The 25,246-nt window shown below is 40.9% G+C and overlaps 2 protein-coding genes across 11 annotated transcripts in view; one reads left to right on the top strand and one right to left on the bottom strand.

Annotated features, from left to right (window-relative positions):
• The window catches only part of pkp4 (plakophilin 4), a 276,311-nt gene that overhangs the window by 227,110 nt on the left and 23,955 nt on the right, over nt 1-25,246 (bottom strand). For 3 of the 4 annotated variants that reach the window (XM_043693802.2, XM_043693805.2, XM_043693804.2), the window contains exon 1: nt 10,160-10,313. The exons of the other annotated variant lie outside the window; for it this stretch is intronic. The gene's annotated coding sequence lies outside the window, so the exon portion shown is untranslated. Of the gene's footprint in view, nt 1-10,159; nt 10,314-25,246 lie in introns of those variants that run through there. 4 annotated transcript variants of the gene reach the window in all.
• Nucleotides 10,378-25,246, top strand: part of LOC122551617 (coiled-coil domain-containing protein 148-like) — a 101,234-nt gene continuing 86,365 nt past the window's right edge. For 2 of the 7 annotated variants that reach the window (XM_087989079.1, XM_087989077.1), the window contains exons 1-4: nt 10,379-10,592; nt 14,584-14,750; nt 18,592-18,651; nt 22,184-22,305. In XM_087989079.1, the coding sequence (XP_087845205.1) occupies nt 18,597-18,651; nt 22,184-22,305 (177 nt within the window). In that variant the 5' untranslated portion in view covers nt 10,379-10,592; nt 14,584-14,750; nt 18,592-18,596. Of the gene's footprint in view, nt 10,799-14,583; nt 14,751-18,591; nt 18,652-22,183; nt 22,306-25,246 lie in introns of all 7 variants that reach the window. The other 5 variants (XM_087989078.1, XM_087989080.1, XM_087989081.1 and 2 more) reach the window with 5 other exon arrangements.

The raw sequence follows: 25,246 nt of genomic DNA, 5'->3' as shown, positions 1-25,246 counted from the left end.
TCACTTGGTCAGAGTTTATTGCAGTTGTATATACCTCTTGATTATCTGAATTATTTGATCAAACAGCACACTCCTGGTCCCATGGGTACCAATGAATAAAAAGTTTGCAGTTTAAGTGATTTCTTTTCAAATCTGCCATTGTCAAAAACACGCTTGACTGTATGTCCTTGCTAAATACAGGCAGTTAGAGTTACAGACAGCACAGAAATAGATGCTTTGGTCCAATTCTTGATTACTGATCAGATATCCTAGATTAATCTAGTTCCATTTGCAAGTACTTGGCCCATATGCCTCTAAACACTTCCTATTCATATACCCATCCTGATGTCTTTTAAAAATGTTGTAATTGTACCAGTTGAACAGTCCCTCTTCAGTACTTAGCCAGGCACTGTGCCCCAACTCTTCCATAATTACATCGTTGACTGCATCAGGGCAGCTTCCTGCAGTTTATCGACTTCGCCCACAACTTCCACACAGCCCTCAAATTCACTTGGTCCATCTCAGACACCTCCCTCACCTTTCTTGACTTCTCCATTTCCATCTCAGGGAACACTGTCTCCAGATGAATGTTTACTACAAACCCAAAGACTCCCATAACTACCTGGACTACACCTCCTCCCATTCCGGTCTCCCAATTCCTCTACCTCCGCTCAGATGAGAATCTACCCCAGATGTCCACCTATTTTCCTCCCTCTGTCATCCAGACAGCCCTTCACTGCACTGCCTCTGTTCCCCATTGCACTGCTCTAAATCATCCCCCCCAAACGCAATAAAGACAGAGACCCCCTTGTTCTCACCAACCACCCCAATCTGTGCATCCAATGCATCATCCTTAAAACACTTCCACCAACTCCAATTAGAACCCACCACCAAGAACATCTTCCCCTCCTCACCTTCCACAAGGACCGCTCCCTTTGACAGTCCTTGGTTTGCCACTCTCCCTGCCAACCCCCGAACCCCAGTTCCTTCCCCGTGCAACCAGAAAGATGCAAACCTGCTAATAACCAAGCCCTCATCTCCATCCAGGGCCCCGAACAGACCTTGCAGGTGAGACGGAGGTTCCCCTGCCTCTCTTCCAACCCAATTTATTGCATCAGGTGCTCTCGATGTGGTCTTCTCTATATCAGGGAGACCAATTAAACTTAGGGAGTGGTTCGCTGAGCATCTCAGCCAGGCCCACAGGGGGCTGATCCAACCTCACAGTCACCACCCATATTAACTCCCCTTCCGACATGACCATCTTTGGCCTCCTCCATTGTCACAATGAATCAAACAGCAAATTGGAAGATCACCACCTCATCTTCCACCTGAGCAGTCGACTGCCCGGAGGACTCAACACCGTTCCACAATTTCAAATAACCTCCCTTCCCATCCCTTGACTCCCTCTCTTCCATTCCTCCTTGTCAACCGGATTCATTCCTCCCACTGACCAACCAGGTCATACCCTCTGCCTGTCATCACCTATCCCCACTTCACCACTATTCCCCCACCACCCTCTATCTGCAGCTCCCCTATACCTATCCCCAGTTCTGAAGAAAGGTTACACCCAAAATGTCGACTACACTGCCTCCTGATGCTGCCTGCTGGTCTACTGCACAACTTCCTCTGGCAGCTCATTCCATACACACACCCTTTGCATTAAAAAAAAAGTTGCCCCTTAGGTCTCTTAAATCTTCCTCCTCTCACCCCAAGCCTCATCTAGTCATCCTATCCATGCTCCTCATGATTTTATAAGTCTCTATCAAGGTCACCCCTCAGCCTCCAAAGCTCCAGGAAAAACAGCCCCAGCCTATTCAGGCTCTGCCTATAGCTCAAACTCTGCAAACATGGCAAGACTTTTATAAATCTTTCCTGAACGCTTTCAAGTTTCACAACATCTTTTCTGGAGGAGGGAGACCAGAATTGCACATGCACTGTTCCAAAAATGGCCTGACCACTTCTATACCTTTCTCCTTTAACATTGTAGTTCCATTCCAGCAAAACCATGCTTAATATAAATAATGGGGCCTATGGCAAAAGTGGGGTTAAGGGCTGACCAGCAAAAAAAAGTCACTCAAAAATCACCCAAAACGTCCAACACAAAGTGTAGCACAGCTTGAATAAAATGTATAAAGTAAATTTAACAGTACATTTAAAAAATATTGTTAATGCAAGGACAGAGGGTCATCATGAAGTAACGTCGACTCCCTCATTCCTGTTTAGTAGTGAATGTCAAATAGCTCACTTACACTCAAAAGCCTTTATAAATATCTAACTTCTTTTCCAGTGTTACAGCCTCTTGCTCACCACCCAGAACATTATCACCAAAATGCTTCTTGCTAACACTCATCACTTTACTTCTATTTTTGAAAAAAAAAGGTAATCTAAGAGTAGTGTACCTTTCACAAGAAGCTGCTCAATGTATCTCTCACAAAAAGCTGCTCTGTCGGCAGCTAACATCAGCACATGCACTGAACCAAGTGCACAAAACAATCACTCCTGGAAATCACACTATTGCCAGAAGTGTTCCCATAACTCTCCTTTCTTAATTCCTCAGTGACATTAAGCAAATTGCACTGCCAGAACGCGCAGAGAACTACTTGTACTACCTAATCTCCAAATTTTTCCACCTGCCAAATTTTTACCAACCTAACCTCACCAAATCTACTTCAAGTGTCTATTAATTCATTCTCAATCCAGTTGGAGTAGAAAGCTATGCCTTTTAAAAAGGTGACAATCATAATAATCTTTGTTACATGGGCACATAGAGGTCCTGCTCTCATCCCACAGCACAAATGTAAAGCAGACTGGGAAATTTAATTGGCATGGTTCAATGATAACATACTCAAAGTCAGAAACTTTATGAAAAGCTGAAAATTCTCTCTAGCGTCTTGGTTGATTTTTATCCTTGAGCCAAGAACTAAAAGCAAAATTATGCATGCACATTACAGTTGGCAGGATCTTACCATCTACTAACTGGCTGCTACTTTAAGCACAGTTTACTGCAGGCACAAAATACTTCTCCAAAGTTGTGCAATCCACTTATTAACTAAGTCACCCTCATGTTGACAGCCTATACTGGTCATGATAGGGTTAGGGCTGCTAGTCTAGCAAAATAATCTTTAAAATTTTCTACCTTGCTTTCAAATTATTCCATCACCTCACTCCTCCCATATCTGTAACCTCCAATTCTAGAACCCTCCATGATCTCAACTGGTCTCCAAATCTGGCTCCATCTCACTGATTTTAAGTTGCGGCAGAATGAATGCATGGGGTTTTAAATTGTCCCAAACTCTGGAATTCTGTTCTTGAATCTCACCATCTCATTACCTCTCTTCTGCTTTAAAAAAAGGTGCTCCTCAAAACATAAAAGTCTTTGTCTAAAGAAAGACTGTAGCAGTACAAAAGGCAGCTCACCATCACTTTCTCCAGGGCAACTGGAAATGGGATAAAATGTCCACATTCCATGAACAAATTAAACAAAAATCTTGTGGCATCTGTCCCAATCTCTCATGGCTGGCTGTCCAATTTGACTTCATAATGCTTCTGTGAAATGCCTCAAAACCCTTTACTATGTCTAAAAAGTGCTGGATTATAGATGGTTGCTGAAGTGAAGCATTTTTGGACAGAGGTTATGAAGGCTAATGTTCTTCTTAGAGACTTTAATATGTGTTATAAATTATTGGTATCATCATGAAGACTTCATTCTTTGAAAAAGGTATATATTAGCACTGAAGTATCTTAAGAATGCCTCAAAACACTGAGGAAATATCTGGTAATCTTCCAACATTTGAGGCATGTGGGAAAAGCAGTTGAGGTAGGGGGTTGTATGAACCAAACTGTGCTTACAAATTAGGTGCAAATAGCTTCAAAAATTGTGGCAAATGTTTTTCTGCGTTCTCTATCTTCATTTCTAACCTCATGTATTAATCCCTAGAAGAACAAGCAGCAACTTGGAGTATTTTAATACACTATTAGCATGCTAATACTTGCAGTCACATTCCACAGAACAAATCAGAGGTTACTGGTAAGGAAGTAACATGGAATTGCCCAATTGAAAATTTATTACTTTTTAATATTAATCAGGAGTGAGTATGTACTTGTCACCAGATCAAAAGATGACGTGCTAACTAATCTCAATTCATTCATCTAAACTTTACTACTAGCGCCGAGAAAAAAAATTAAAGGAAAAACAGAAGTGATGAGAGGTAAAGAGTTGGAAGTATCTAAGTATGATATGAAAACAGACTCATGCATGTCTTGGATTTTGCTGTGGAGGTGGAGACAAAAATGATTGTTTTAATTACTGCCCAATGAAATATGTATTTCCATATTCCACAGACAAAAGCAAAAATCCAGAAGTTGCTCAGTTACTTGGTGACAAGTCTGAGTATTGCTGAAGAGGGACATGCAGCTGAAGCATATAATCTTATACATTCAGACAGAATTTTTTACACTGCTTTGAAATTTATTGTACACAAGGAAGGGGCACCAATTCAGAAATTTCAGATGTGTCATTCTCACCTTTGTCCAGTGTGTTCAAGATAATAAAGCTTTTACAAAACAGCTCTTTTCAGAAATACGAGTTGGTAAATGAAATGGTTCTCCAGAGCAAGTGTTGGAGAGGTTTCCACAAAATTCCCACCCACCCAGGTAAGATTCAATGCAGAGAAGAGCGAGGTGACACTTTGATAGATGAAACATGGAAAGACAATTTAAAACAGGAGGAGATAGGGGGTGCAGGAGTAGAGGGACCTGGGCATATATATGCACAGATTACTGAAGGTGGCAGGACAAGTTGAGAGAGCAGTAAATAAAAAAAGCGTACAATGCCCTCAACTTTATTAAAAGCAACATGGAGTATAGAGGAAAGTGATGTTGAACTTGCATAGCACATTTGTTAGACCTCAGCTGGAGCTGAAAATGTGTTGCTGGAAAAGTGCAGCAGGTCAGGCAGCATCCAAAGAGCAGGAGAATCGATGTTTCGGGCATGAGCCCTTCTTCAGGAATGAGGAAAGTGTGCCAAGCAGGCTAAGGTAAAAGGTAGGGAGGAGGGACTTGGGGGAGGGGCGTTGGAAATGCGATAGGGTGGAAGGAGGTTAAGGTGAGGGTGATAGGCCGGAGTGGGGGTAGGGGCGGAGAGGTAGGAAGGCGGTGCTGAGTTCGAGGATTGGGACTGAGACAAGGTGGGGGGAGAGGAAATAAGGAAACTGGAGAAATCTGCATTCATCCCGTGTGGTTGGAGGGTTCCTAGGCGGAAGATGAGGCGCTCTTCCTCCAGCCGTCGTGTTGCTATGGTCTGGCGATGGAGGAGTCCAAGGAACTGCATGTCCTTGGTGGAGTGGGAGGGGGAGTTAAGTGTTGAGCCACAGGGTGGTTGGTCCGGGTGTCCCAGAGGTGTTCTCTGAAACATTCCGCGAGTAGTCGGCCTGTCTCTCCAATATAGAGGAGGCCACATCGGGTGCAGTAAATGATGTGTGTGGAGGTGCAGGTGAATTTGTGGCAGATATGGAAGGATCCCTTGGGGCCTTGGAGGGAAGTAAGTGGGGAGGTGTGGGCGCAAGTTTTGCATTTCTTGCGGTTGCAGGGGAAGATGCCGGGAGTGGAGGTTGGGTTGGTGGGGGGTGAGAACCTGACGAGGGAGTCACGGAGGGAGTGGTCTTTTTGGAACGCTGATAGGGGAGGGGAGGGAAATATATCCCTGGTGGTGGAGTCTGTTTGGAGGTGGCGGAAATGACGACGGATGATACGATGTATATGGAGGTTGGCGGGGTGGTAGGTGAGGACCAGTGGGGTTCTGTCCTGGTGGCGATTGGAGGGGCGGGGTTCAAGGGCAGAGAAAATGCAGTGGAGAGCGTCGATCATGTCTGGGGGGTGGGGAGGGGGGAATGCTAGTCTTTGAAGGAGGCGGCCATCTGGGTTGTACAGTATTGGAACTGGTCCTCCTGGGAGCAGATGCGGCGGAGACGAAGGAATTGGGAATATGGGATGGCGTTTTTACAGGGGGCAGGGTGGAAGGAGGTGTAGTCCAGGTAGCTGTGGGAGTCGGTCGGTTTATAGTAAATGTCCGTGTTGATTTGGTCGCCCGAGATAGAAATGGAGGGGTCTAGGAAAGGGAGGGAGGAGTCTGAGACAGTCCAGGTAAATTTGAGGTCGGGGTGGAAGGTATTAGTAAAGTGGATGAACTGTTCAACCTCCTCGTGGGAGCACGAGGCAGCGCCGATACAGTCATCGATGTAGCGGAGGAAAAGGTGGGGGGTGGTGCCAGTGTAGCTGCGGAAGATGGACTGTTCCACATATCCTACGAAGAGGCAGGCATAGCTGGGGCCCATGCGGGTGGCCATGGCTACTCCTCTGGTTTGGAGGAAGTGGAAGGATTGGAAAGAGAAGTTGTTCAGAGTGAGGACCAGTTCAGTCAGTCGAAGGAGGGTGTCAGTGGAAGGGTATTAGTTGGTACGGCGGGAAAGGAAGAAGCGGAGAGCTTTGAGTCCTTCGTGATGGGGGATGAAGGTGTACAGGGACTGGATGCCCATGGTGAAGATAAGACGTTGGGGGATCGGGGAAGCGAAAATCATGGAGGAGGTGGAGGGCGTGCATGGTGTCCCGACGTAGGCAGGGAGTTCTTGGACTAAGGGGGACAGGACTGTGTCGAGGTATGCAGAGATGAGTTCGGTGGGGCAGGAGCAGGCTGAGACAATGGGTTGGCCGGGGCAGTCAGGTTTGTGGATTTCGGGCAGGAGGTAGAAACGGGCGGTGCGGGATTGTGGGACTATGAGGTTAGAGGCGGTGGTTAGGTAGTGCCGTGACTTAACAAAAGACAGCGCAATGATTGTGCCACATTGTGACAGATGGTGGAACAATTTATAATTGCATAAAATCCCCATGAGATCAAAATGACCAGTTTGCATAACTGACTTACCTTTCTGTTGCTGAAAAATCTTGGGAGTTGCTTTGGCACTGAGGTAACTATTCATCATAACACTCCAGTTTAAAAAGAACACTTATAAGAAAGGATTTTTAAAGCCTTGCAAATAAAATCCAACCCTTTCAAAACTCCAAGCACCCACAAAATATTTCTTAAATTAAAATAAATTTGCTCTGAGAATTGAATCAACACTACATGCCCTACTGCAAAGGGCTTTCAGAAAATCTGAAAAGCACACTGGACAGGTAGTTGAAAAACAAAATGGCAAAGCAATAGCAGAGTTTAAGAGCATAGATACAATCCAAAATACCTGCAGCCAGCATTATATTAGAGACAAAACACCCCTAGATCTAGAAAAATATAGGTCAATTAGCTTCAGTGTCGGGACAGACAAAATTTTGCTACAGGATGAAATAACAACAGAACAATTGATAAATAATCACCAGCATGGAACGTTAAAAGGAAGCAGTCACGTTTAGTCAACTTCACTATCCCTTAGAAAAGGTGGACGACATGAGGTGAGTGTTGAAACATTCCAAGTCAGAAAGTTGCTTCTATTTTTATACTGTATTTGTTTCAATATGCCCAGAATAATGAGTTGAAAAGATAGAATAGTCATTAATCAAGAACAATATAAATGGGGAAATATTGAGACAGTTTCACATTTCAATATTAACTTCAATGTGGAATGGATGATGTCTGATACAAATACATGAGCAAGATACAGACTTTCACTTTGGATGAGAACTTACTCGAGGAGCTAAAGGGCCCCCCCATGTTCCTGTCAATACTTCAGTATGATAAGAAATTGTCATGAATGCAGTAAAATGGCATATATGCACCATAACCGCTAGTATAACCAGTTGGGTCATAATAAATATGCTGTAAGTTGCACATGTCCCATCTCACCTATTTGAGATCATTATTTGCAATTATAAAGTTGTACAGCACCAAAGCAGACCCTTCAGTCCAATTCATCAATGCCAACTAGATATCCAGATTAAATTGGTCCCATTTGCCAGCATTTGCCCCATATCCCAAACCTTTCCCATTCATGTACACATCCAAATGCCTTTGAAGTGTTGTAATTATATGAGCCACCACCACTTCCTCTGCATGAAAAGTTGCTCCTTAGGTCCTTTTTAAATCTTCCCCCTCTCACCTTAAACTGATGCCATCTAGTTTTGGATAACCCTACACCAGGCAAAAAACCTTGGCTATTCACCCTATCTATGCCCCTCACGGTTTTATAAGCCTCTATGAAAGGTCACCCCCTTAGCCTCTGACACTGCAGGGAAAACAGCGCCAGCTTATTCAGCCTCTCCCTTTAGCTCAAACCCTCCAACCGTGGCAACATAAGTCTTTTCTGAACCCTTTCAAGTTTTACAACATCATTCCTAAAAAGGAGGGACACAAGAATTGAATTCGTTATTCCAAAAGTGCCCTAACCAATGTCTCTTTTAACCACAAAATGGCATCCCAACTCATACTCAGTGCACTGATCAATAAAGGTATGTGTATCAAATGCCTTCTTCACTACCCTATTTACCTGTGACTTCACATTCAAGGAGCTATGAACTTGCACTCCAAGGTCTCTGTTCAGCAACACTCCCAGGACATTAAGTGCAGAAATTCTGTCCTTATTTGCCTTAACAAAATGCTACACCTCACATTTATCCAAGTTAAATTCCATCCGATACTCCTCGGCCCGTCTGATCAAGATCCCGTTGTACTCATCTTTCTTCATTGCTCACTACACCACACCGAAGTATTCATAAAAGTTGAAGTAAGAGAAGGTACTGTGCAAATGTCTATTAATTTTTTTTTTGTTCAACACTTTAATCTGACAATAGTACTTGCTTGAACAAGAAGTTAAATTTGGGAGGCAAGTTCTATTATTGCTGCTCTCCCCACAATGCCACATCTGCAAATCTAACAAAAAAATCCCATATTTTATGTAATTTGCTTATCTCTCTCCCAGCAGTCTTTTTTTCCCCCACCAAGAGAATGCAAGATTCAATATGTTTTCATTTGGGGCTAGACTTTTTACAGGTGCTCCAAACATCATTGATTTTCAAGCCTGAACCTAAGTACATTTATAAATGCTAAGCATGTAAAGAAAGCAACGAGTGGGTTAAATTGATAAACAATATATTCTGTCTGAACAAGGAACTGGTCTTCCAACACTGACTTTTGTAAAACTCCCTGTAGAAAAACACTCCTGTTGCACAAAATAATTTTATTCTCTTTTGAACAAGCAAAAAAAAAATTTGCAAAGATGCCACTTTTGAAGTGAAAACTCACTAAACTATCTGGAAATACGATTTCCCTGTAAATAACCCAATTTGCATCACGCTTACAAAATGTCATTCAACAGCCAAATTCAGAGGATTTAGTAGACATACTGGAGATGTGCAGTTGACAATGCTTCGCTGTAGGTTTCTGCAATGTCTCGAATAGAGTTGCTTAAATATAAAAATGGTTTGGAGCAACTACGAAGAATATTCGACATTAACACAAGTCGACGAACGAGTAGAAAGTTAAACAGCAACCACAGCCACACACACACACATTTGGTAACGCCCAGTTACCGCACAGGGACTGTTTTATCACCATTAACAATCAAGGATCGTATTCTCGACAGACCAGTACAGCCAATGCAGCACATTGGCGCAAAGGCGTATTTTTTCCTAATAATGATGCAAAATAAACGCTCAAACCCCTTCGATTGGTTTCTAAACAGTGGCCATATTCTATTATTATGGTTCTGAAAAATATACAAAATAAGAGGCAGGGAAGAAAATACGTAGCCAACAACGGACACGAGGTCAAAATGCAGATTTATCTCAATAGAAATTTTCATTTTATTGCCGCCACACCTTCACTGCAGGAAGGACTCGTTCAAGTGAAACAGTCCGCAATCGCGGAACACCGCGACACCATTTTCAATTAAAATGCATCATTTCGGGAGTATTCTCGCTTCGGTTTTCATCAAGAACAATAGAGAGCCAATGGTCATTGAAGCCGTTCCGTTCCTTGCCTTTGAGCATCGAGACACGAACGGGAGAAGGGTGGCACGAGTTGGAAATAAATAAAGCACCCGAGCTCTGGATCTGAGCCACCCAATGAAATGTTTCTCACCTTCCTCTGGCCCGTGGGGATGTGAACACCTGTCTGCGAATCGTGAACCAACCTCCCTGCTCGCTCCCTCCCACATACACACACGCGCGCCTTACTTAACACCGAAACACTTACTGCTCTGGCTGACCGGGCCTGACTTCGAAAGGAAGCACCATAGAAGATCAGACGGGAACGGTAACCCCGTTCCGACACCCACAAGCTCTCACTCTCACATCTCCCAACTTCAGGGGAAAGAAAAAGAGAGCGAGCTGGATCCGATCGTCCCTGCGTCACCGCCCTGCTCCCAGGCACGGCTTGGCCGCATTGGTCAGCCCACCAACTACCCTCGCCTCCATTGGGCGCTGCCCTCGCGAAATGAGCCAATTGGAAAGGGCGTACTTGGTTGCCATCGCGGCATCGCCTGTCAACAATCCGCGGTTGAGTGAGGAAGATGGAAAGGTGAGTGCGGCCTCCTCCACTGCAGCGGGCTCACCTGGCTCCCCCAGCACTGGAATCCCCCTCTGGGAAAGGCTCACCCATCAGTTTGACCTGCCAGGACTCCTGAGATGTGAGTCAAATTTCCACCAGTTTACGCAGTAAAAAGGAAGAAGTAATAGTAAATTGTTTTCCTAGTGAACTGATGTTTTTCGCTCCGGAATGTTTTTGTGGATGATGTACGTTAGCATTGTGAGTCCAAGATAAATATTGGAGGCAAGATAAACCGACGTTTTACTATTCATTGCAAGGTATGGTGACTGATAAATAAGTAGCTTCGTAAGTATATATTTTTTAATTTCTCATAAATTCCGTTGATAAACGTTATGCCAAATGTTCAGTCTAATGACTAGGTTCCGTAGATTGATCTTACAAAAATGCTCGAAAAGGTAGTGTCTGATTTGTTCTCTCTCTCCCTCCCAAAAAGATTAGCTTCTTCTTGTGCTCTTCGCTGTCCACAACCTCCACATCTGCCATTTCCACCTCTTCCAGAATGAGATCATCCAAGTATATTTCTATTCTTTCCCTTATCAGCATTCCAAACGAACCATTCCTACAGCAACGTTCTAGTGGGGCACCTTAAATTCAATTAATTCTGAGACCATGCCAATACTTCTCCCTGTTCCCAACTTCATCATTGTTATAATGAAATACAATCAAAACTACAAACTGCACATCACTTCTAGATTGATGCCCAAAGCTTAAGTGCTACTGTTGAGTTTGATTTCAGATTGTAGTCTGTCGCCTATTTTCACATAGTAGTGTTAGTGATGATTCTACTAATCCAATTTATACTCAGAATTTTTATTCCTTTACTTGCTTTTGCTTTATTCCTTTTGCTTTATGCAACCATCCCATTTGTTATTTAGTCTCTCTAAGCACAGATCTCCCTTCCAAGTTCCATCCGTAAGCTTTGTACTTAAAATCTGTTATCATTAATATTTCAAAGCCAGAAAATATCATCAACCGAAGATCCTATTCTATTTATCTCCACAGGTGCTGCCTAATGAGTATTTCCAGATTTTTAAAAAAGAAAACAAAGTATAAGCCTGCTAGGAATTTCATGCTGTGCATTTCTCATGTTAACATTTTCTTTCTCCTTTTGTAAAGGGATTAGCTAATTGTTAGATGGCTGGTCACTTTACAATATCTTGCATCTAGTTCATTAACCGGTGCTTGAAGCCACAAGTAATTTTGAGAGTTTTGAATGAACATTTCAGCACCTTGTTTCTGGACAAAGCAGGAATTCTTTTTTCCCTATTTATTGACATGACTACTTTCAATCTCTAGTGATGAGTGAAAGATTGTCACCAAAACATTCAGAGTCACGTTATAAAATTCATAGTCTGATTCACTTGAACCAAAATAATTCTAAAGAAGAGTACCCCATCACCAAGTCCTCTATCGATACACAAATAGTCCTTGACTATATTACTGTCTCATCAAATCAATATCTGACAACCTTTTTATGTCAGTCAGACTCTCTAATTAGACGAGATTAACAGCCCCTATCAGGGGACTCATTCTATGAGGTCCAGCTGGCTGATCTTGTTGTAATTACTACATAAACAAATTATTGCATTTGTGCAATAAATGCAGTCAAATATTATGATGCATTGAACTGTAGTATTGTGCCAATGAACTAAACTGCAGACATTCAACATTCTCCATATCACTATATTCAACCTCAACTAGTTGTATTTCCATTGGCATCATTGCTTTCAGATTCCTGCCAATTTAGGTATTGACTCACTCAGAAGCCGGATAATGAGCATAAAACCAAACAACAACTGAATGTTACTGGGATTCATTCACCAAATGTTAGTCCAATTCTGTTGTAGAGCCAGAACTGCAAAAAAAAACTTCATTCTTGTGAAAGCTGCTGGAAATCTCTACTTTTCCAGGAATCTTTCCAAAGAGCAGGGATTTGATTAAAAAAAAAGGCTATCTTCGTCTCGAGCACAAGTTAAGACCAAGAACCATCTATTTAACACCTTAGCAGAGTCAGCAATTTAAATGTGACTCACCATAAAGAAATTTCTAAATTGTAGAAGCTATTACAGAAATTGAGTCTTTAGGTCCATGACATTGCCCTATTAACCATTCACCTTTTGAAATCTATCAATTTAACCATGCTTCATTTGGTATCTAAGAGATGGTCTTTCTAGTAAATTTCATCCATGAAGCTTAGAAAATCCAAAACAAATTGTCAGCTAGCTGATAAAATACTTCATTTCCAATTTTTTGATCCCCCCCCCCCCCCAAATAAAAGAAACTATGCTAGTCCTTGTGTTAGTCCAAGTCCACATAGCCATTAAATTCTTTTCCCCACCTTTCACAAAATTCAGATTCCAAGAACATGGTGGGTAATTTACACTTAATTTCAGCCATTATTCATGAAAGTAACTCATTAGAATTTGATTTCCTATCCACCACTTCCCAGCTTTTACCTTAAGGCAGTATTTTCTGCTATATTTTCATTCTGAAGGCATACAGGGAAGTAGAAAACCAGTCAATAACTAGATTTAATCTAGACTTACTCATTATATCAGCGTGTCTCCTCAGCGTTTCAACAGTCTCTTTATATTTTAAATAAATATGTAACAGTCAATTAAACTAACTTAAAAGTCATAAGGCTCTTAAAAAGACAAAAGAGTTCAAAAGAAAATTAAATTAATTAAAATGCAATATGTGCAATGTTTGAGCAATGTAATTCTGACTGGTTGCCCATCTTTTACACTCCATGGACTGCTCCTCAAAACTCTGCTGCTTCATGTCTTATTGATTCATCACACTTTATGGTTGCTAGCTCCCAGTTTAACCAAACATACATTTTAATACAATTAAAATACATTTAATACATACAATTAAATTCTCATTCTAGTGTTCCAATCCTTCATGGTCTTTCCCTTCCCTATCTTTGTAACCTCCTCCACCTGTACAACCATCTAGACACTCTTCCTTCCTATATCATTAACTTCACTACCAATCCTTTCCTTCATGCTATCATTGAAGCATGTTCCTGCAATGGTCTGAGCCCTAGGTTACGAATTTTTCTGTTTCTCTATTTGTTCATTTCTCTTTTCCTTTGAAACACTTCCTCTTTGACCAAATGTTTAGTTTGTTATACTTTCCTGTAAAGCACCATTTGCTACATCAAAGGAACTATATTAATCCAAGTTATTGTTAAACAGCTTGTAGCTGTTATCTCATTAGAGACCAGGAATTGAACTTGAGGCATGTTTGGGCTAGAAGATTCATGTATTCACTGAATAACATGTATAAGATAGCTAGCACTTGAAAGGGTTAATACATCATGAGCTAGGCATTGCCAATCAAGATAGGAAGAACATTAGACCACTTTCGGAAAAGTGGCTTCAATTTCGATCTATCTGCTATAGGAAGGATGTTGTAAAACTTGAAAGGGTGCAGAAAAGATTTACAAGGATATTGCCAGAGTTGGTGGGTTTGAGATATAGGGAGAGGCTGGGGCTATTTTCCCTGGAGTACTGGAGGCTGCAGGGTGACCTTAGAAAATCATGAGGGGCATGGATAGAGTCAAGGTCTTTTGCCCTGTGGAGGGGAGCCCAAAGTAGAAGATATAAGTTTAAGGTAAAATGTGAAAGATTTAAAAGGGACCTAAGGAGCAACTTTTTTCAGGCGGAGGGTGGTGCATGTATGGAATGAGCTGCCAGACGGGGTTGTGGATGTACAATTACAACATGTAAAAGTCATCTGGATGGGTACATGAATAGGAAAGGTGAGATGGATATGGGCCAAATGCTGGCAAATGGGATTAGATTAATTTAGGTTATCCGTTGGCATGGAAGAGTTTGACTGAAGGGTCTGTTTCCAAGCTGTACATCTCTATGACTGTTCTTTGGAAGAACTGTGTATCTTTACCAGTATTTGTATAGTTTTTCATAGTGTGTTTTAATGCTAAGTCAATGTAGCTAACTATAATGTGCACTTTTATGTTGAACCTGATGTCTTATAAGAGACATCCTATATCCCAGATGTAATTCAGCTAGCTTAAATAATAAAACTATTTACTTTTCATCAAGATCAAGCTTATCTTCTACCAAAGACATCATGTGGCCAGCCATCACCACTTGGTACTTGTAGCTGAGACTAATGCCAATACAAAAGTATGTGGCAATGAACTTTCCCAAAGTTTCCGAATCACACCAATATAGTATGCTGAGAGCTTAGAGCCACAACATTGTAATAGGTAAGATCATTAAACCAAATCATTTTGTTCTGATTCTTTTCCAAAGTCTTTTGAAAACTCGTGCCAAAGCAGATTTATCAATTAGCTGTATATATTAATATTATTACTAAAACTTTTCAAATTACAAGAAATATTCTATTATCATTTTGTTTGATAATATGAACAGTAAAAGTACTAAAGCGGCTGAATTTTCATTTTTCTTTGGCGAAGTGTCAGTTTCACCGAGTTTTGTGAAGAGTTTCTCTCTGCAAGGCCAATGAGGCCGTTGCCACATCTTATAAAACTTACCTTACTAACCACTTACTCTGCTCCTATTGCGCCCATGTTATCTGATTCTAGCCCTGTTTTATCACTTGTACCGTTAAAAATTCAACTTTGTAGAAATGGTCCAGCAACCCTAACGCCATCTTGAAAAGGCCATTGCGCATCCAGACAGGCTATGTCTGCTTGGACCTGCCATGCATGGTCACGGACATGAGCTCCAGACATGGTAGAGAAGGAAAAATTAGTGACCTGATTTGCATGTGGGGACCTGGATGACTTATTGAACAATTTGGTGCCAGGAACAACCATGTAGCCATTACACCAAAGCATGCCAGCTTGGTCCGAGGTTGCCATTTTGGCCAGTGCAGTCTTTGGAGGAACCCACAGCACTGTAGGAAAATGGTCAATGGCCTTCACTCCACCAGTGTAAGCACCACAATTTTCTCTCCAAAAATTCATACTCACTTTGTCTCTGCTACTGTACCCATCTCCAACCAAGGCTCATGCTGTACTGTTCTCACGATTGCCTGCAATATCAACCCTCACTTGCTATAACTCACATCCCCTAACAGCACTAATCTAGCATGCCCTCCTTGCTGCCTACTTACAGATCTGGGACACCTTCACTTACACTGCTGTGCCACCCACTTTCATCTTTCTTAGTACCTGCCCCTTTCAGTCATTCCAGGAGGGAAACAGATTACAATAGGACAGGAAATGTCAAGATGGGTGCCAGGCTTCCTGACATTTGGCTGAAAACTCCTTATGAGACGATCTTGACTTGGACCACTGAGCAGCTGACTGTGTCCAAGTCCCTGACCAAATGTTATCTTGTTTGACCTAACTAAGGTTGCGGACAACCATGACAAGCTGCTTGGTTTCATGTCTGTGCTAAATGGCATAGCAGTACAGCAGAACTGTCAGTTTGATACCTCTGGAAGGATGGATAAATGCAAGTAAAGAGAAGGCAAGCATGAATGCTTTGAGCATCCAAATAGGATTAAAGTGAGTGAACGTGAAAAGAGCAAGTCGGGTCCAGTCAATGGGCTGGGTACCTGAACTTGAACACAAACTGTTCTTGCTGGACCGTTACAAGATAGTTTCCATTGAACCCTGAAGTACAACAGCGAAGTGCAGAAGCTTACTGTAAATGGATTGGAAATCTGTCATTAGGGTTTTTAGAGGCTGACATATGCTAGATGCCAATGTCTGGGGTAGTATATAGGGTGTATGTACCCATGTAGTGTACCCTGAGATCATAGAATCCTTACAGTGTGGAAACTAGCTAATTGGCCCAACAAGCCCACACTGACCCTCCGAAGAGTAACCCACCCAGACCCATTCTCCTACCCTGTTACTCTACATTTACCCCTGATGAATGCACCTAACCTACACATACTGAACACAATGGGCAATTTAGTTGGCCAATTCACCAAACCTGCACATCTTTGGATTGTGGGAGGAAACCGGAGCACCCTGGGAAACCCACACAGATACGGGGAGAATGTGCAACTCCACACAGACAGTCGCCTGAGGCTGGAATAAAGTGCGAAGTGAATACCTGATGTTGGTGCTTGCTGTTCAACATGGAGTTCCTCCAGAGCAAGCAGTGAACTGAAGTTGCCAAATACTTTCTGTGGCTTCCATGACAAGAATTAATGGCAGTTGGAATGATGGAAAGTTGCCTATTAATTGAACAAGATGTGCAGTTAATAAAGTCATTAGTGAGCAACAGTCCCCCTTAATAGGCGACTTTCAATTCTCTTGTGAGAATTTTGCCTTGACTGGAACTTAATTAAAGGATACAGAATGTTATTCCTGATGTTGAGATGGACCTATTCTACCACACTTCTAGCCATTCATTTCCCTGTAAAACTCTGCCTGTAATACTTAACTTACATTGACAACCATTAAAGATAAGAGAAAGTTCCTGATGAAGAGCTTATGCTCGAAACGTCAACTCTCCTCCTCAGATGCTGCCTGACCAGCTGTGCATTTCCAGCACCACACTCTTCGACTCACACCATTAAAGATAGGGAATCAATAAAGATGATTGTGTTAAATGAAACAAAAAAACCCAGAAAATGCTGAATAACTTAAAACCTCAATGACAATGTATTCCATTTTGAATTGTAACTCTAAATCTTAAATAATTTGTTGCTTCAATTTTATATAGATTAATATTTCATATGACTATACTTGAATTTTGTCACGACTCATAGGAGTAATGCACTGGAAATCAAACTCCACTGTTTCTGGAGTTGTCACAAATGTGGAAATTTGTTTAAAACTTTGAATTTTCCAATTGTACCTATGTAATTCAGGTTATAAGAATATGCACAGCTGGCTTTTATCATTCATAAGAAAATCACTAATTGTTGTAATCAAATTGAGTTCAATCAATGGCAAGAAAGAACTGTGAATTGCTAAATCTATAACTTCAACTCTACCCCTTTTTAAAAAGAATTCCTATACACATAATACGAACATAAGAGACATGACAAGAATATTAGGGGTAGGAAAAGAAAAAGAGAAACAATTTAGATTAGATTAGATTAGATTTAGATTAGATTACATTACAGTGTGGAAACAGGCCCTTCGGCCCAACAAGTCCACACCGACCCGCCGAAGCGAAACCCACCCATACCCCTACATTTACCCCTTACCTAACACTACGGGCAATTTAGCATGGCCAATTCACCTGACCCTGCACATCTTTTTTGGACTGTGGGAGGAAACCGGAGCACCCGGAGGAAACCCACGCAGACACGGGGAGAACTTGCAAACTCCACACAGTCAGTCGCCTGAGGCGGGAATTGAACCCGGGTCTCAGGCGCTGTGAGGCAGCAGTGCTAACCACTGTGCCACCGTGCCGCCCACGGTGTGTAATAACATCAATCTGGGCTGCAGGAGTTAGAGTTGTTTCTTTTTGGTTTCTGCCACTTTCTTTCATTTTCTGCTGATCATATGACTTTGTTTGCACATTGATGTTGTCTTTTATTCACTGGTTGAGAATTTGCTTCTTTTAGTGTCTCTGAAGGTGGTTTCCTCAACCTCTGCCCCCCTTTTTCCTTTCAACAGGCAGTTTGCAAAGTCAGCAACTTAGAGGAAAATAGCGAGAATAATTCCTTGGAGCTTTTTGTGTTACTTGAGATTGAGGTGCTTTTGGTTTTAACAGGTTAGGTGTTTCTGTTCTATTATTCACATCCAGGACTGTAGCCACTTTCCCAGGAGCTAATCAAGTGGCTTTTGCTATGCTGAGCCCCACACAACAGCTGTTCAGATGAAAAATCAAGCAAAGGACATTCCTTAGGCAATACTGCCTGAATACACACACCTGGAGTCAATGCTTCTGGAATTCTCCCCCAACTATTTGAAAAAGGCAACATTGTACATCCAACTCATAATGAGTTCTAGTAACTTATTAAAATTGTAACATCTTCTTGCACACATTGCTTGGTTTAAAGCAATATCCTTTCCAACATTTTAGTCTACAATCCAAAATAAATAGTCTTTACAATTCTCTGAATTTTTAAAAATTCAATGTATAAAACTGGGGTAAACTGTTTTTTCTCAGGAGCAATGAGTGGAAGGGATCTTCGAATGTTCATCACAAATCACAGAGCAGATGATGCAGGTATTTATGAATATTCTTTAATAGTAACTCACCTAGTTACTCAGTTTTGTAACCCATTCAATCCAGGTTTGATTTCCTCATTAGTGCATTAAGTCATCTATCATAGCTCAAAGATAACATTTTCAGAAAGGAAAAAATCTTCCAGCTTTCCCAATTCTGACTGATGTCTGGGCTGGTACAGGCAGTGATCTTCTGAGGTATACGGACCCAGTGTTTCACTTTGTTCAAAGCTAGCTGATCCTCAACATATCATATATTTAAATAATTTGTTTTCCCTGGAGCGTCAGAGGCTGAGGGATGAACTCATAGAGGTTTATAAAATCATAAGGGGCATGGATAGGATAAACAGACAAGGTCTTTTCCCCAAGGTGGGGGAGTCCAGAACTAGAGGGCATAGGTTCAGGGTAAAATATAAAAGGAAGCTAAGGGGCAACTTTTTCATGCAGAGGGTGATGTGTGTATGGAATGAGCTGCCAGAGGAAGTGGTGGAGGCTGGTACAATTACAGCATTTAAAGGCATCTGGATGGGTAAATGAATTGGAAGGGTTTGGAGGGATGTGAGTCAAATGCTGGCAAGCGGGGCTAGATTAAATTAGGATATCGTCGGCATTCATGAGTTGGATTAAAGAGTCTGTTTCCATGCTGTATATCTCTATGACTTTAAATGGAGATAGTGAGGATAAAATTAGATTCAGGAAATACACAAATAATTTAAACCCCATTTTGGTGGAGTACAGTTCATTAATTTGATGGTACGTTATCACAATCTATTGTTGAGACCAAATGTTTATTGAAAATACTCTTGAGTTGTTGTTTGTAAAATTAATCACTGGATTACTTTTCTTATCCTTTATTTTCTATAATATTTGTTATGTTAACTGAAGAATCAATAATAATAGAATTATGAATCAAAACATACTAAATTCAATATTGTGTGTAATGTCATTGTCAACATTTCAAGGTGTTTTGAGTCTGACTTCTAACTGTATTTTGACAGTATTTTAATTTTTTTTTTCCATTTTGACACTAGGATTTTATATATTTTGTGAATTTTCATAATTAATATAATTCCAATGGATTTAAAAATCATTATGCCAATAAAAGAGGATGTCCTCCACTTAAATACTTTTGCATCAGTGAGGTGGAGCTGCATATTCTGTCAAAAGTGGAACAACAAGCAATTAAAGTAATCCATATGAATCAACAAAGTAAAGGTGTTGAAAAAGAAATATCAAAGGTGATTTTGGACCATAAAGGGGACCTAGGCAGAGGGCATGTCAAAGGTACTAAATGAGCAGTTTGCATCTGTCTTTATTGAGGAAGTTGCTGCTGCTGCCAAAGCCGTAATGGATGAGAAGATAGTTGAAATACTAGATTGGGTAAAAATTGGTTAGATAAAGATACTGAGACAGACTGCCTGTGTTAAAATTGTTAAGTCATCAGAACCAGATTAAGTGCAACAAAGATACAGGGAAATAAAGTTAGAAATTGTGAAGTAATGGCTGTATTCTTCCAGTCCACCACCACTTAGGATGGTGCTTGAATAGAACAGAATTGCAGATTGTTGTTCAAAAAAAAATATAAGAATCAACCCACCAACTACAGGCTGGTCAATATTAATCTTATTTGGTGGCAAAGCTTTTTGAAATGATAATTTAGGAGAAATTAAATCACTTGAACAAGCGTGGGTTAATCAAGAAAACATATGAACTTACAATTTAAGAGCAGGAGTAGGCCATTCAGAGTCTTGAGCCTATTCCACCACTTGATAAGATCATGTCTAATTTGGTTGTGGCATCTACTGTACTTCCGTATCTAGCCCCTATACCTTTTCACTCCCTTTATTAGTCAATATCTAACTCAGCTTTAAAAATATAAAGACAGTTACAGATATGAATAACCCTCAGAGAAAAAATCTCATCCTCATCGCCATCTTAAATGGAAGACACCTTATTTTAAAGTTTAGTATCTCACATAACAAGATTGTTGGCATTCATCCTGTCAAGTTCTCTCAGCATCATTTGTTTCAATAAGATTACCTCCTATTCTTCTAAACTCCAGTTAATATATACTCAATCCGTCTATTCTTTTCTCATAAAATAATTCCCTCATCCCAGGAAGAATGTAAGTGTAAAAGTGTTTAATTTGAGTAATTTCTTTTGAAGAGGTAGCACAAATATTTAATGAAGGCAATGTTGTTGAGGTGCTGTACATGGATTTCTAAAAAGTATTTGGTAATGTACCATGTAACAAGCTTGTCAACAGAGTCGAGCCCATTGAGTAAAAGGGACAGCAGCAGCATGGATACGAGGTTGTTTGAGTGACAGGAGACAGAACGTAGTGTTTGTTTTTCAAAATGTAGGAAGGAATATAATGGGACTCCCCAGTGATCAGGATTAGAACCACACCATTTCTGATTTATGAATTTTGATTTTAAAACAAAATTTTATTTTATTCTTAATGACCTAGACTTGGGCACATGTTCAAACTTTGTACATGACAAAACTTAGAAATATTGTGTAGATTTTGAGAAGACATTACTGATGGAATGGGTGCAGGGGAGTGGAAAGTAACACATGTTGGTATGAAGAGTCAGAATAGGCAATACAAAGGATACAATTTCAAAGGGAGTGGAGGAGTAGAGGGACCAAAATATTGATGAATTGTTGAAAGTGGCACAGCAGGTTGAGATAGTGCTTAGAAAAGCATATGAATTCCTGGGTTTTATATGTAGAAACATAGGGTACAAAAGCAAAGAAGTACTAATGAACCTTTATAAAGACAGATTCAACATCAACTGGAGTATTGTGATAATAGAGTCATAGGGTTTTATAACATGGAAATAGATCTTTCAGTCCAACTCATTCATGCCAATCAGACACCCCATTCTGTCCTAGTCCCATTTGCCAGGATTTGGTCCAGATCTCTCTGAACCCTTCCTATTCATATGTGTTCAACTTTGAGCACAGCACTTCAGGAAATATGTGAAAGCTATAGAGATGTCACAGAAAACAATGATGAGAATGATTCCGAGAATGAGACTTCAGTTAAATGGAGCAATTAGCAAAGATGGAACTGTTCTCCTTAGAAAAAAAAGATTGAGAGAATATTTGATAGAAATGTTGAAATGATGTGGGATCTGGACAAATTAGATGTGGTGAAACCATTTCTATTCCTAAGAGTGAAGAGCTAGAGGATACCTATTGAAAGTAATTGCCAAATGAACCAGAGGCAACATAAGGTAAATAATATAAATGCATGATCTGCAAAAGGCTAATGTGTAGGCCGAGCAAGTAATTAGGAAAGCTAATAGAATGTTAAAATTTATTGTGAAGGGAATTGATTCATAAGAAAGGAGATTATGCTTCAGTTTTACATAACCCAGGTAAGATCGAATCTGGAATATTGTGGAAGAATTAAGATGTCAAATTCAAAACCAATATTTTTATGTGCTCTTATATTTCATCTTTCCATGCACAAATAATCGTGACACTGCAATGAAATTTCTAATGCTTTAATAATTTTCTATTAGAGAAACTGGTTATAAGAATGAAATATGGCCTTGCAAGTCAGAAGTATAAGCCAGTTGACTATGAACAACTTAAGGCTCTTGCTGAAGCCAAAAAGGTGGCATGTCTTCACACTGATCTTAAGGTAAATCAAATTTATGCAAAAGTAAGAACAAAATGCAATACCACAACTAATAATAGTGAATGGTAAATAAAATATATCAACAAAAGAGAATATGACATAATGATAATGTCACAGAACTTGTAATCCAGACACCTAGACTTATGCTCTGGGGTTCTGGTCCAAATTCCACCATGGCATCTGATAGAATTAAAGTTCAATAGATGAAAATATCTGGAATCAAAAGCGAGTAATTGTAACCCTGAAACTACAATTGATTGCTATAAAAACCCATCTTGTTCACTGGCATCCTCTAGGGAATGAAATCTGCCATCCTAACTTGGTCTGCCTTACATGTGATACCAGATCAACAGCATTGTGATTGACCATAAACTCCCCTCTGAAATGCCTTAGCAAGTTTTTCAGTTCAAGGGAAATTAAGGGTGTGCAACAAATGCTGACCTGCCAGCAAGAATCATATCCTGAGTCAATAGAAAACCTTTTTGTTGCTAATATGAAATTAAGAACAGTGGATGCTGGAAATCTGAAACAAAACAGGAATTGCTGGCAAACTCAGCAGGACTGGTAGTATCCATGGGAAGAAAGCAGAGATAACATTTAGTGTACGGCAACTCTTCAATAGCTTGTTAAGTCTGCTTTCTTCTTGGGCCTACTGAGTTTCACCAGCAATTCCTGTTTTTGTTTCATTTGCTTATTTCTCAAAGAGAACAAAGAAAATTTACAGCCCAGGAACAGGCCCTTCTGCCCTCCAAATGTACTGTCTGAACCAATCCAAATGTACTGTCTAAACCTGCCGGTCAATTCCTAAGCATTTATATTCCTCTGCTCCCCACCTACTCATGCATCTATCCAGATGCATTTTAAATAAATCTACCGTCCCTGCCTCTACCACCTCTGCTGGCAACGTGTTTCCAGACACCCACCACCTTCTGTGTGAAGTACTTGCCACGTGTATCCCCCTTAAACCTTCCACCTCTCACCTTGAAAGCATGACCTATCGTTATTGAATCCTTGTCAAAAGCTTGCTCTATCCACCCTACCTATACCCTTCATGATTTTGTAAACCTCAATAAGGTCCCCCCTCAATCTCCTTTTTTCTAGTGTAAATAAACCTAACCTACTCAACCTCTCTTCATAGCTAGCACCTTCATACCAGGCAACATCCTCATAAACCTTCTCTGCACCCTCTCCAAAGCGTCCACATCCTTTTGGTAATGTGGCGACCAGAACTGTACACAGTATTCTAAATGCGGCAGAACCAATGTTTTGTACAATTTTAACATAACTTGCCAGCTCTTATACTCCAATGAAGGCAAGCATACTCTATCCGCATGTGCAGCAACCTTCAGGGTACAATGGACCTGCACTTCCAGATCTCTCTGCCCATCAACTTTTCCCAAGTCTCTTCCATTCATTATATAATTCGCTTTAGAATTAGACTTGCCTAAATGCATCACTTTACATTTGTCTGGATTGAAAGCCATCTGCCACTTTTCCGCCCAACTTTCCAGTCTATCTATATCCTCTTGTCTTCTCTGACAGTCCCTTAAGCTTTCTGCTACTCCACCAATCTTTGTGTCATCTGCAAACTTGCTGATCATACCAACAGTGCCCTCTTCTAGATCATTCATGTATATTACAAACAACAGTGGCCCCAATACTGACCCCTGTATAACACCACTGGTCACCTTTCTCCATTTCGTGAAACTACTACTCTCTGTCTCCTGTTGCTCAGCCAGTTCTTTATCCACCGAGCTAAAACACCCTGCACACCATGTGACTTCACTTTCTCCCTGAGTCTACAATGGGGAATCTTATCAAACGCCCTATTAAAGTCCATGTATATCATATCAACAGCCCTTCCTTCCTCTAACAACTTGGTCACTTCCTCGAAGAACTCTATTAAGTTGGTAAGGCATGATTTCCTCTGCACAAAACCATTTTGCCTATCACTGATAAGTTCATTCTTTTCTAAATAAAAATGGACCCTATCTCTCAGTACCCTCTCCAGCAACTTCCCCACCACCAACGTCAGGCTCACTGGTCTGTAGTTACCCAGAATATCCCTACTACCCTTCTTGTACAGGGGGACAACATGAGCAACCTTCCAGTCCTCCAGCACCTCACCTATATTTAAGGATGCCACAAAGATATCTGAAAGGGCCCCAGTTATTGCCTCCCTCAACAACCTGGGATAGATGCCATCCGGTCCTGGGGATTTGTTCACCTTAATAACCTCTAGCATACCTAACACATCTTCCCTACTTATGCCAACATGATCCAGACTAATCAAACTTCTATCTCTAATCTCAAGATTCATCATGTTCCTCTCCTCAGTGATCACTGATGCAAAGTAATCATTCAGAATCTCACCCATTCTCTCAGGTTTGGGCACACAGCCTTCCTTCATTATCTTTTAGTGGACCATTCTCAATTTGGTCTAGTTCATGGAAGAATCGTGTTGAGACATATCTCTCCTAATTGACTTCCAGAAAGCAGGTTGCCAACTCGCCCTAACAACTTGAAAACCTTGTATAAACCTTACTTTTTTTATAGATACACAGTAGAAAGCATTCTCTCTGGATTCATCAGAGCATGGTTTGGCACTGCTCTTCCTAAGACCATAAGAAACTACAGAGAGTCATGTACACAGCCCAGTCTGTCTCGCAAACCAGCCTTCTATCCATTGACTCTGTATTTCCTGCTGCCTCGGGAAACCTAGCAACATAATCAAAGACTCCTCCAACTGGGTTATACTTTTTTTCAACCTCTTCTGGGCAGAAGATATTAAAGTCTGCATACACATGTGAATAGATTCCAGAACTGCTTCTTCCCCATAGTTATTAGACCTCTGAACGGACCTCTCAAGTTTTAAATTTAATGTTGATCTCGCTCCCTGAGCACCTTCTCTGCAGCCTTAACATTATATTTTTTGCTCTGTTCT

This window comes from Chiloscyllium plagiosum, unplaced genomic scaffold (genome assembly GCF_037043375.1).
Source record: "Chiloscyllium plagiosum isolate Xiang-an unplaced genomic scaffold, Cpla_swu_hap1 HiC_scaffold_7, whole genome shotgun sequence".
In the NCBI taxonomy this organism is placed as follows: Eukaryota; Metazoa; Chordata; class Chondrichthyes; order Orectolobiformes; family Hemiscylliidae; genus Chiloscyllium; species Chiloscyllium plagiosum.
The sequence above is the reverse complement of the archived record's forward strand: the minus strand, read 5'-3'. Positions and strand labels throughout refer to the sequence as shown.